General features: G+C 53.9%; 1 protein-coding gene and 3 pseudogenes across 1 annotated transcript; all 4 read left to right on the plus strand.

Moving 5' to 3' along the window:
* The first annotated feature begins 697 nt into the window (after positions 1–697).
* On the plus strand, positions 698–1,651 carry LOC142051097 (feather beta keratin-like; annotated as a pseudogene).
* Positions 1,652–3,695: 2,044 nt separating this feature from the next.
* On the plus strand, positions 3,696–4,509 carry LOC142051095 (feather beta keratin-like; annotated as a pseudogene).
* Positions 4,510–6,693: 2,184 nt separating this feature from the next.
* On the plus strand, positions 6,694–7,583 carry LOC142051091 (feather beta keratin-like; annotated as a pseudogene).
* Positions 7,584–10,359: 2,776 nt separating this feature from the next.
* On the plus strand, positions 10,360–10,771 carry LOC142051088 (feather beta keratin). Its single transcript, XM_075080280.1, has one exon. It carries the CDS (start codon positions 10,377–10,379, stop codon positions 10,671–10,673), a length of 297 nt encoding a protein of 98 aa, XP_074936381.1. The 5' UTR covers positions 10,360–10,376; the 3' UTR covers positions 10,674–10,771.
* Positions 10,772–12,857: the final 2,086 nt, after the last annotated feature.

Genomic DNA, 12,857 nt, shown 5'->3' on the forward strand with positions numbered 1-12,857 from the left:
AGTCTTTGGTCGTGCCTGGTGTGCCGGCAGCCTGGATGGCCAGGGCAGAAGTGGTGGCAAAGACAGGGGCAGGAAGAAGGACATGTGTGTGGCTTGGCCATCACATGCCTTGGTGCTGGGGTGCCTCCACCTTTGCCAGTGGTGTCCAGCAAAGAGTGTTGGGAGGGGAACAGCCTTCATTCTTAGCCACTGGTAGCCTGCTGCTTCAGGCAGGCAGGGGTGGAGGAGAGAAGGAGGATGGCAAAAGAGGGAGGCAATCTTCTGCTGAGAGCACGGCTCAGTCCCAGCGACAGCGTCTAAACCTGCAGAGCCAAGTGCCCTGCCTAGAAAGGCGATCCCTAAATCAGTGTGAGTGAGCACCGTGTGAGGGAGAGCGACTAATGGTGCTGACCTTTGCATGTGGATGTCCAGGCTGAAGCCTCAGGGTTGTGAGGAGACCTGCTCCATTCTTCAGGAAACACTTTAAAGTGATGCCCTGGAGGGGAAGGGACTGGCATCAGCTGGCGGGGTGGGAGGCTCTTCATCACCGTCTGCATCGTCGGCCTATGCTGACGTGTCATTTCCCCTGGAATCATGTTGGCCTCTAATACTGTCACTTGAAAGGAGGCTGTGTGGCTCAATGGGCATGTCATGAACAGGGAAATGAAAAGGCAGCGTTGCAGGGAACAAAAGCAGTGTCCCCATTTCTCTAATTGTGATGCTTTGCATAAGAGATGAGCTTGTTGGTGAAGACATGACATGCGCAGAGGGTGCCTGTGGGGCCTGGGGCGGTCTGGGCCAGTATAAAAGCCAGTCCAGCAGTTGGAATCCTCATCGTCTTCTCTTGCCTTCTCCTCCTTGCTGAACAAGGTGAGCTGCAACTACCTTTGCCTCACTCTCCTCTTGGTCTTGTTTTTCTCTGATTCTTTAGGGCTCAATCATGGCTTTTCGTTCAGGTTGGTTCTGCTGAGAGCCTTGCTCCTGTTCCCATAGTCTCTGTCCAACTTGTTGTCCACTGGGCTTTGATGGAAGGAGGTCTTGGAATGTCTTTGCAGGGAAATCTTGTGGACTGGGCTCCTAAGGCTCTCTTCTTTCCTATGCCGCCTGTCCCTGCTCCCCAGAGCGTGCCTTTTCTCTTGCCGAGCACCCGGTCAGGCTGCACCTCACACGCTGACTGTGCTTTCCCTGCCCTCTCTCCCAGGTGCACCTCCGTCCCACGGCCATGTCCTGCTACGATCTGTGCCGTCCCTGTGGGCCAACCCCGCTTGCCAACAGCTGCAACGAGCCCTGTGTCAGGCAGTGCCAGGACTCCCGGGTGGTGATCCAGCCCTCTCCCGTGGTGGTGACCCTGCCCGGACCCATCCTCAGCTCCTTCCCCCAGAACACTGCTGTGGGATCCACCACCTCCGCTGCCGTTGGCAGCATCCTGAGTGAGGAGGGAGTGCCCATCTCCTCCGGGGGCTTTAACTTCTCCGGCCTTGGTGGCCGCTACTACGGCAGAAGGTGCCTGCCCTGCTAAAGGCGGGCCAGACGTCCAGTGAGTGCATCGACCGGGAAGCCCAAAGCCAGGTGCCGCACTGAGGACGGAGCTGCTGGCCAGGGTTTCCAGAGGGGCTGAGCACCCTCGTGCCCTCCTGCAAAGGAGGGATGGAAGCAAGGGGCCTTGCTGTGCTGCCTGGAAACATGGCCAATTGATGTCGTCTTCTCCTCCTGCTTTCTTCTCCGCATCATGAGTCCCTGTTGCCTCCTGCTGTCCTGTGCCATGGGTTCATCCTGAAGCAAGCTGAGAGGGGCCCAGCTCACCACCCCCTGCCCGTGTGTGTGGGAGGAAGACGCGTGTCCCGTTGCTGTGAAGGGTTGCCTGACTGTCAGCTGCACCTGTAGCAGCCCGGACCGGGTCCCTTCCAGCACGCGCTGCTTTGTTTCACTCTTTAGACTAACCATTAAAGTTTATGCTGCATTGTAGCTTGACGTCTCCTCGTGTTCCTTCCCTCGTGGGATGCCCAGCCAAGTTGCTGATTGGGAAAAGGGTGGGCAGCTAAGGGCCAACGGTGGTCCTGTCCTGTGCCTGTAGGAGCTGACTTCTACCAAGGTCTAAGGTAGTTGGAAGAGACATGGGTAGGTGGATGGGGGTGTGGTGCTGTCTGAGCGTGCAAAGGGCATCCAGGAGGTTCCCCAGTGGGACATGTGAGCAGCAAGCGAGGGTGGCTATTGGTTTCCAGTTGACGAGGCAGTTCACTGACCAAGCAGAAGATGTTTCTGTGCAGGCTAGCGCCCTCCTGGCCAAGGCTCTGGTCTTAGGTTGCGACTCGCAATGTGTCCTTGCCCTTCTGTCGTCCAAGCACTTCTTCCAAAGCCTGGAACTGGAGGGAGTCCCAAAGGAGCTGAAGGGACAGGGGCAGCCAGGGCCACTGTGTAAGGGGAGATGTGATCCCTCGTCTAGAATTTGGGACAACGGGGGTGGGTTGAGCATGGTTGTGTAAGAGGGGTAGGGGAGGGGGATGGACAGGCAGGCATTGCCCTCCCTCATGTGAAGGCAATGGGTAGCATCGGTGGCAAGCCCTGGATACTCTGAGGAGGTCTAGAACATAGCAGGAAAAGCATCTTTGCCCCCACCGGAGCAGCCTTGTGGTCAAAAGCATGAAGTGTTGCAGAGTCCTCCTGCGTGTGTCACTGTGTCCTGAAGGGAAGTGGCTGTGGAGCAGACCTGCAGGCAGTTCTCCAGAAACCTCACTCAGCTGCTGTGCGGGCTGTGCCTGGAGAGCCGCCAAGCAGGGATGCTTTTCTCCCTTCAGGCTGTGGAGGGGGAGGCAGTGGTACCCCAGCAGCTCTGCTCTCAGTCCCTCCTTCCCACTCCCTTGTCCTGCACAGGCAATACTTTGGCCCTGCCGCTCTGGGCATGCTGCAGGTCGAGTAGGAGGCCCCTCGTGTGCCGTGCTCCTCCCCAACTGTCCTTGCAAAGCCTTGTCAAGCCTGCTTGCTGCAGAGGAGGGCTGGGGGTCCTGTGGAACTCCCGCCAAGTCTTTGGTCGTGCCTGGTGTGCCGGCAGCCTGGATGGCCAGGGCAGAAGTGGTGGCAAAGACAGGGGCAGGAAGAAGGACATGTGTGTGGCTTGGCCATCACATGCCTTGGTGCTGGGGTGCCTCCACCTTTGCCAGTGGTGTCCAGCAAAGAGTGTTGGGAGGGGAACAGCCTTCATTCTTAGCCACTGGTAGCCTGCTGCTTCAGGCAGGCAGGGGTGGAGGAGAGAAGGAGGATGGCAAAAGAGGGAGGCAATCTTCTGCTGAGAGCACGGCTCAGTCCCAGCGACAGCGTCTAAACCTGCAGAGCCAAGTGCCCTGCCTAGAAAGGCGATCCCTAAATCAGTGTGAGTGAGCACCGTGTGAGGGAGAGCGACTAATGGTGCTGACCTTTGCATGTGGATGTCCAGGCTGAAGCCTCAGGGTTGTGAGGAGACCTGCTCCATTCTTCAGGAAACACTTTAAAGTGATGCCCTGGAGGGGAAGGGACTGGCATCAGCTGGCGGGGTGGGAGGCTCTTCATCACCGTCTGCATCGTCGGCCTATGCTGACGTGTCATTTCCCCTGGAATCATGTTGGCCTCTAATACTGTCACTTGAAAGGAGGCTGTGTGGCTCAATGGGCATGTCATGAACAGGGAAATGAAAAGGCAGCGTTGCAGGGAACAAAAGCAGTGTCCCCATTTCTCTAATTGTGATGCTTTGCATAAGAGATGAGCTTGTTGGTGAAGACATGACATGCGCAGAGGGTGCCTGTGGGGCCTGGGGCGGTCTGGGCCAGTATAAAAGCCAGTCCAGCAGTTGGAATCCTCATCGTCTTCTCTTGCCTTCTCCTCCTTGCTGAACAAGGTGAGCTGCAACTACCTTTGCCTCACTCTCCTCTTGGTCTTGTTTTTCTCTGATTCTTTAGGGCTCAATCATGGCTTTTCGTTCAGGTTGGTTCTGCTGAGAGCCTTGCTCCTGTTCCCATAGTCTCTGTCCAACTTGTTGTCCACTGGGCTTTGATGGAAGGAGGTCTTGGAATGTCTTTTCAGGGAAATCTTGTGGACTGGGCTCCTAAGGCTCTCTTCTTTCCTATGCCGCCTGTCCCTGCTCCCCAGAGCGTGCCTTTTCTCTTGCCGAGCACCCGGTCAGGCTGCACCTCACACGCTGACTGTGCTTTCCCTGCCCTCTCTCCCAGGTGCACCTCCGTCCCACGGCCATGTCCTGCTACGATCTGTGCCGTCCCTGTGGGCCAACCCCGCTTGCCAACAGCTGCAACGAGCCCTGTGTCAGGCAGTGCCAGGACTCCCGGGTGGTGATCCAGCCCTCTCCCGTGGTGGTGACCCTGCCCGGACCCATCCTCAGCTCCTTCCCCCAGAACACTGCTGTGGGATCCACCACCTCCGCTGCCGTTGGCAGCATCCTGAGTGAGGAGGGAGTGCCCATCTCCTCCGGGGGCTTTAACATCTCCGGCCTTGGTGGCCGCTACTACGGCAGAAGGTGCCTGCCCTGCTAAAGGCGGGCCAGACGTCCAGTGAGTGCATCGACCGGGAAGCCCAAAGCCAGGTGCCGCACTGAGGACGGAGCTGCTGGCCAGGGTTTCCAGAGGGGCTGTGCACCCTCGTGCCCTCCTGCAAAGGAGGGATGGAAGCAAGGGGCCTTGCTGTGCTGCCTGGAAACATGGCCAACTGATGTCGTCTTCTCCTCCTGCTTTCTTCTCCGCATCATGAGTCCCTGTTGCCTCCTGCTGTCCTGTGCCATGGGTTCATCCTGAAGCAAGCTGAGAGGGGCCCAGCTCACCACCCCCTGCCCGTGTGTGTGGGAGGAAGACGCGTGTCCCGTTGCTGTGAAGGGTTGCCTGACTGTCAGCTGCACCTGTAGCAGCCCGGACCGGGTCCCTTCCAGCATGCGCTGCTTTGTTTCACTCTTTAGACTAATCATTAAAGTTTATGCTGCATTGTAGCTTGACGTCTCCTCGTGTTCCTTCCCTCGTGGGATGCCCAGCCAAGTTGCTGATTGGGAAAAGGGTGGGCAGCTAAGGGCCAACGGTGGTCCTGTCCTGTGCCTGTAGGAGCTGACTTCTACCAAGGTCTAAGGTAGTTGGAAGAGACATGGGTAGGTGGATGGGGGTGTGGTGCTGTCTGAGCGTGCAAAGGGCGTCCAGGAGGTTCCCCAGTGGGACATGTGAGCAGCAAGCGAGGGTGGCTATTGGTTTCCAGTTGACGAGGCAGTTCACTGACCAAGCAGAAGATGTTTCTGTGCAGGCTAGCGCCCTCCTGGCCAAGGCTCTGGTCTTAGGTTGCGACTCGCAATGTGTCCTTGCCCTTCTGTCGTCCAAGCACTTCTTCCAAAGCCTGGAACTGGAGGGAGTCCCAAAGGAGCTGAAGGGACAGGGGCAGCCAGGGCCACTGTGTAAGGGGAGATGTGATCCCTCGTCTAGAATTTGGGACAACGGGGGTGGGTTGAGCATGGTTGTGTAAGAGGGGTAGGGGAGGGGGATGGACAGGCAGGCATTGCCCTCCCTCATGTGAAGGCAATGGGTAGCATCGGTGGCAAGCCCTGGATACTCTGAGGAGGTCTAGAACATAGCAGGAAAAGCATCTTTGCCCCCACCGGAGCAGCCTTGTGGTCAAAAGCATGAAGTGTTGCAGAGTCCTCCTGCGTGTGTCACTGTGTCCTGAAGGGAAGTGGCTGTGGAGCAGACCTGCAGGCAGTTCTCCAGAAACCTCACTCAGCTGCTGTGCGGGCTGTGCCTGGAGAGCCGCCAAGCAGGGATGCTTTTCTCCCTTCAGGCTGTGGAGGGGGAGGCAGTGGTACCCCAGCAGCTCTGCTCTCAGTCCCTCCTTCCCACTCCCTTGTCCTGCACAGGCAATACTTTGGCCCTGCCGCTCTGGGCATGCTGCAGGTCGAGTAGGAGGCCCCTCGTGTGCCGTGCTCCTCCCCAACTGTCCTTGCAAAGCCTTGTCAAGCCTGCTTGCTGCAGAGGAGGGCTGGGGGTCCTGTGGAACTCCCGCCAAGTCTTTGGTCGTGCCTGGTGTGCCGGCAGCCTGGATGGCCAGGGCAGAAGTGGTGGCAAAGACAGGGGCAGGAAGAAGGACATGTGTGTGGCTTGGCCATCACATGCCTTGGTGCTGGGGTGCCTCCACCTTTGCCAGTGGTGTCCAGCAAAGAGTGTTGGGAGGGGAACAGCCTTCATTCTTAGCCACTGGTAGCCTGCTGCTTCAGGCAGGCAGGGGTGGAGGAGAGAAGGAGGATGGCAAAAGAGGGAGGCAATCTTCTGCTGAGAGCACGGCTCAGTCCCAGCGACAGCGTCTAAACCTGCAGAGCCAAGTGCCCTGCCTAGAAAGGCGATCCCTAAATCAGTGTGAGTGAGCACCGTGTGAGGGAGAGCGACTAATGGTGCTGACCTTTGCATGTGGATGTCCAGGCTGAAGCCTCAGGGTTGTGAGGAGACCTGCTCCATTCTTCAGGAAACACTTTAAAGTGATGCCCTGGAGGGGAAGGGACTGGCATCAGCTGGCGGGGTGGGAGGCTCTTCATCACCGTCTGCATCGTCGGCCTATGCTGACGTGTCATTTCCCCTGGAATCATGTTGGCCTCTAATACTGTCACTTGAAAGGAGGCTGTGTGGCTCAATGGGCATGTCATGAACAGGGAAATGAAAAGGCAGCGTTGCAGGGAACAAAAGCAGTGTCCCCATTTCTCTAATTGTGATGCTTTGCATAAGAGATGAGCTTGTTGGTGAAGACATGACATGCGCAGAGGGTGCCTGTGGGGCCTGGGGCGGTCTGGGCCAGTATAAAAGCCAGTCCAGCAGTTGGAATCCTCATCGTCTTCTCTTGCCTTCTCCTCCTTGCTGAACAAGGTGAGCTGCAACTACCTTTGCCTCACTCTCCTCTTGGTCTTGTTTTTCTCTGATTCTTTAGGGCTCAATCATGGCTTTTCGTTCAGGATGGTTCTGCTGAGGGCCTTGCTCCTGTTCCCATAGTCTCTGTCCAACTTGTTGTCCACTGGGCTTTGATGGAAGGAGGTCTTGGAATGTCTTTGCAGGGAAATCTTGTGGACTGGGCTCCTAAGGCTCTCTTCTTTCCTATGCCGCCTGTCCCTGCTCCCCAGAGCGTGCCTTTTCTCTTGCCGAGCACCCGGTCAGGCTGCACCTCACACGCTGACTGTGCTTTCCCTGCCCTCTCTCCCAGGTGCACCTCCGTCCCACGGCCATGTCCTGCTACGATCTGTGCCGTCCCTGTGGGCCAACCCCGCTTGCCAACAGCTGCAACGAGCCCTGTGTCAGGCAGTGCCAGGACTCCCGGGTGGTGATCCAGCCCTCTCCCGTGGTGGTGACCCTGCCCGGACCCATCCTCAGCTCCTTCCCCCAGAACACTGCTGTGGGATCCACCACTTCCGCTGCCGTTGGCAGCATCCTGAGCGCTGAGGGAGTGCCCATCTCCTCCGGGGGCTTTAACATCTCCGGCCTTGGTGGCCGCTACTACGGCAGAAGGTGCCTGCCCTGCTAAAGGCGGGCCGGACGTCCAGTGAGTGCATCGACCGGGAAGCCCAAAGCCAGGTGCCGCACTGAGGACGGAGCTGCTGGCCAGGGTTTCCAGAGGGGCTGTGCACCCTCGTGCCCTCCTGCAAAGGAGGGATGGAAGCAAGGGGCCTTGCTGTGCTGCCTGGAAACATGGCCAACTGATGTCGTCTTCTCCTCCTGCTTTCTTCTCCGCATCATGAGTCCCTGTTGCCTCCTGCTGTCCTGTGCCATGGGTTCATCCTGAAGCAAGCTGAGAGGGGCCCAGCTCACCACCCCCTGCCCGTGTGTGTGGGAGGAAGACGCGTGTCCCGTTGCTGTGAAGGGTTGCCTGACTGTCAGCTGCACCTGTAGCAGCCCGGACCGGGTCCCTTCCAGCACGCGCTGCTTTGTTTCACTCTTTAGACTAATCATTAAAGTTTATGCTGCATTGTAGCTTGACGTCTCCTCGTGTTCCTTCCCTCGTGGGATGCCCAGCCAAGCGTTCCAGGGGAAATGGGATGCTCTACAAGACAAAGGCCTGTCCAAAGGGATGTGGTGGGCTCACATCTTTCTTGCGGGATTGGGAGGAGGGGATTCCCACTGACGTGACCTCCTGGAGTGGACTGTACTTCCCATGGGATATAGCCTTCCCAACGTCACCCACATGCCTTTGTCCTAAACACCACACTTGTTGTGTCTCTAAAACAAAACCCCACGATGCTTTGCGTGGCTCAAGATGTCTGTGGTCTGTGAGAGATGCTCAGATAGTGGTATCCCTCCACTTCTGTGCCCAGACCATCTCTGCGTGATCCTCAGGCCCCTTTCTGAAGCAGTCAACACTGTTAGCAGAGCTGCACAGTCACTGCTTGGGAGTTTGCATGACTTGTTGCCCATGACACGGAAATGAGGGCATCGAGCAAGTCCCTTGCCCACCAGGAGAAGGAAGGAAGGAAGGAAGGAAGGGAGGAAAGAGAGAATCCCTCCAGGATGCAGCCCTTGTGTCCTCCTGCCTCTCTGCCTTCAACTGCAAGACCACCAGCGTCAGGGAGCAAAGGAACCTTGCTCGTTTGTGATGCTGGCATGCAGTTGGTGTGGAAAACTGCACGGGGGGGTGGTGGTTGCTCCTGCCACAGGGGATGTAGGAGAGGACAAGCTGCCAGTGCCTTCCTCCCTGGTGCTCTAGTCCTCCACAGGTGATGTTTTGCTCCATGCCTCCCCAGTCCTGCTTCAGGTAGGGTGAGGGCCACCTCCCGTGTTCTCCCATACGCTGAGGAAACACTTCCAGTGCCCTTGCCCACAGCTAAAGCCCTGTCTTCCCCGAAAGACAGCTGCTGTCAGCAAACTCCCTGTGCCCTGCTGTGCAGGCAGGCCCCCAGGGAAAGCACTCTCCATCACCACGCATGAGCCGTGCTGGGCTGAGAGCAGAAGCGTGGTGGGGGGATAGGATCACACCAGGGAGGGAAGGCAGCATCTGCAGCACATGGTGAGAGAGCGCAGGGTGCGGCAGAGCACTGGAGCCTTTGGGCAGACCGTCGCCCTAGGCGCTGACCGTGGGAGGATCAAGGTCTGGTCGGAGACTCTACCTGTGGGTTTTCTGGGTCCGGGATGGGATTGAAAGGAGCCTTAGAAGAAAAGACAGATTTTGCACTTGTAGAATTAATGCAAGCATCCTTTCTTGAAGGAACAAGTCCTTCCCAACACTGTTGAGATGGATGGAACTGGTGCCCTGTGTCCCAGGTGCGCGGGAGATTTCCTCTTTCCTCTTGCACATCACTGCCCTGACTGCAGTAACAACAGGCCCAACGGCCCTGATGAGCCTCACCTGGGCTCTCTCCCGCTTCCCTTTGACCCAGGGCTCTATTTAAGCTCTGTCCTGAGCCCTCAGGCTGTTCTTTGGCTTGGTGGCAGGAGCGTAAGCCTCCTGTTCTTTCGTGGCTCTGCTTATGCCTGACCGCGAGCCCCCTTGATGCAGACCTCAAACTGCCCACTGATTTCCCAGGCTCTCCTTGAACCTGTCTGGTCATTATGGTTCTGGTCAGCAATCAGTGGGCTCTGTTGACGCAGGTTGTGATCACTGGATGTGCTGCTGACCTGTGGGATGACTGCCCTGCTTGATGTCAGTCCTGCTTCTTCACCATGAACTTGATGGTTGAGCTGGACTCTGGGCTGCTCCCGTCTACTGCCTCTGGGTTTTCCTTGTTCAGGAGCTGTGCACTGCAGTAATTTTCTTTTTACTTTGGTGTTATTTTGCACAGAATTTTGTTATTCTGTAATATTGCCATTTGAAAGGAGGCTGTGTTTCTCAATTGGCGTGTCGCAAACAGCGAAATGAAAAGGCAGTGTTTGAGGGAACATAAGCAGTGTGCCTGGTTCTACAGGTGTGCTGGTTTACATGTAGATAAGCTTGTTTGTGAAGACGTCACATTTGCAGAGGTTTCTTGTGGTCCTGATGTGGTCTGGGCTGATATAAAAGTTTTTTTAATAGTAGGTTCCCTCATCCACTTCTCCTGCCTTCTCCGTATTGGTGAACAAGGGGAGCTGCAACTACCTTTGCCTCACTCTTCTCTTTCTGTTTTTTTCTTCTATTTCATTTGCTGTAACTGAGTTGTGAAGTTGGTTTAGCTTTAGTTGAGACCCTTGTTCTCAGATCCTGCTCTCATTGGCTCTCTTCTCCTTTTCTCCATAGTGGGGAGTTAGGTCATGGCCTTTTCTGTGTTTGCAGAGTCCCCTTCAGGACTGGGGCTCTACTGCTCTCTTTCTCCTGATGTGCCCTGTATCTTATCCCCAGAGCGTGCCTTTTCTCTTGCGGAGCACCCTGTCGGGCTGCACCTCACACGCTGACTGTGCTTTCCCTGCCCTCTCTCCCAGGTGCACCTCCGTCCCACGGCCATGTCCTGCTACGATCTGTGCCGTCCCTGTGGGCCAACCCCGCTTGCCAACAGCTGCAACGAGCCCTGTGTCAGGCAGTGCCAGGACTCCCGGGTGGTGATCGAACCGTCTCCCGTGGTGGTGACCCTGCCCGGACCCATCCTCAGCTCCTTCCCCCAGAACACCGTTGTGGGATCCACCACCTCCGCTGCCGTTGGCAGCATCCTGAGCGCTGAGGGAGTGCCCATCTCCTCCGGGGGCTTTAACATCTCCGGCCTTGGTGGCCGCTACTACGGCAGAAGGTGCCTGCCCTGCTAAAGGCGGGCCGGACGTCCAGTGAGTGCATCGACCGGGAAGCCCAAAGCCAGGTGCCGCACTGAGGACGGAGCTGCTGGCCAGGGTTTCCAGAGGGGCTGAGCACCCTCGTGCCCTCCTGCAAAGGAGGGCGGGCTGTACTGTTCTGTTCTGTCACATGGACAACATAGGTCTTATTCTTGGAATTCCTGCTTTCAGTGGCATTTCTTGCATCTGTCATTTTCAATTTCAAATTGACTTTGTATAATGTTGTACTTTAAAGTTATATCAGTGGAGTGGTTTTATTTGGCAATTAAGGAAAAATGGAATCTTGCTTGCTCTTTTCAGTTGGAATGTGTTAAAGGGCTTTTCTTAATTATATATTGCTTTTGTTTTGCAGAACGCTACTTTAGTTTGTAATCATTAAACTGACGTTGCATCTGAATTTGAGTTTCATTGTGGTTTTCCTCTCCTGTTTTCACTTCCTTAAGGAGAAATGTGTCATTATATTAAAAAAAATCTATGTAGAGTACTTTCTCAGTTCAAAATGTGGATTGAACAGGTACAACTTATCAACCTAATAAAAACAATTTCATTGTTGTTTGCACTCTTGAGAAGCATTGAACAGGTTTACATGGATATTTCTCATGTTAGTTTTTTCCAAAATTCTTTTTTACTTCTATTTGTCAAAGTATAATTGTGATATTTCTGTTTGGAGCTTTCTGATCTCATCACTTATTTGGGATCTTTGAAACTGAGAATTTAATCATGCATAATAAGATGTTTTTGAAGCAAGTTTGGGTCTCTGCTTTTGGTTAAGTTGAATACTAGTAGACTCTGTAACTTTAACCATGACATCCTATGAGTGATCTTGACTCAAGGCTTCGAAGTTAAGTTGTGTTCAAATCTTGTCATAGTAAGAAGACTCTACATATGATTGTATGATTAATAAGTTTTGATGATGGTCTTTGACAAAATCCAGTAAATCTTATTCCTTAGCTAATCCACACAAGAACGCTCATAATATAGAAGGAAAATTACCTGAGTGAAGAACGAGACAAATGGCCATAGGTGTTGCCCTTAAGAGGAGTTTGGGTTTAATCCTCTTACTCACCATCTAGGAATTTTCTCAAAGATACTAAAACTCAGCACACTGTGTGCAACCAAGACATCAAAAAATAAGAAAGAATACCCTTGTCTGTGGGTATGTAAGCTCTGAGAGATTTATCTTAGTTTTTAACTGTACTGACCCCTTTGCTCTCCCCCTGGAGCTATGTGGGCTCCAGCAAGACACAGCACAAGAAAGCAATGAGAGTTGTGTGATTTCTGAACACTTTATACCTCATGCAGTGTTTTCTCTTCTAGAGCCCACTGAAATCTATTCGAAAATGAAACTGCCATAGTGCTGAGATAGAAATAGTGGAGGAACCAGACGTGTTCAGGTTCAGTGCTGGAACCAGTCCAAATGCCCACACAGTAAGGGAAAAGCTGTAGGTTTATTTTTTCCAAAAGTTTTAAATTTATGTTCTAAGTGTTCTTTACTTAAGATTTACTTACTTGGAAAGTTACCAAATTGGGAAAAAACCAGTTAGGATATGTCCCCTTTTAGACTGTGTCTTGAGGGAGCAAAAGAAAAGTATGAAAGATGGTAAATCAATAGGTACTAGACTGAGTGGATTCTCTGCTTAAAAGTTGGTTTCCGTAAGTGTCTTCTCTCAACAAACAATTGAAGGGGCTGGAATGCATACACAGCATAGGGTGCCCTGTTGACAGAACTAGTATGCCAGAAGTAACTTGTTATTCACTGAGATCTGTGAGGAATCACTGATTGCACTCTGATGTACATCAAAGAATGGCTTCGCTCTTGCTGGCAGGAAGGCGTCTTTCTATGATGCAAATGGACATGTAGCATAAAGAGTTCAGAAATTAATTTCAGGAGAATTAGATGTCTGGCTAAGTGGCCTGTGTCCAACAACAGCATGTCCTGAAAGGTACATTTGTGGTGCTGCTTGTGAATGAAAAATCTTGGAGAACTATGCTCTGTCATAAGCCCTTAAGTCTACGCTTTGTGATTTAGAAGAAAAAAGAAAGCAGTGTCCTGGAACCAGTTGTCTTTAGACAGCATGGCATTGTGGAGTGTTTGTGCAGGGTGTTGAATCCTTTATTAAATGTGTCATTAGAGAGACAGTCCCTGAAGAATGAGAATAT

Source organism: Phalacrocorax aristotelis, unplaced genomic scaffold, assembly GCF_949628215.1.
Source record: "Phalacrocorax aristotelis unplaced genomic scaffold, bGulAri2.1 scaffold_144, whole genome shotgun sequence".
Classification (NCBI taxonomy): domain Eukaryota; kingdom Metazoa; phylum Chordata; class Aves; order Suliformes; family Phalacrocoracidae; genus Phalacrocorax; species Phalacrocorax aristotelis.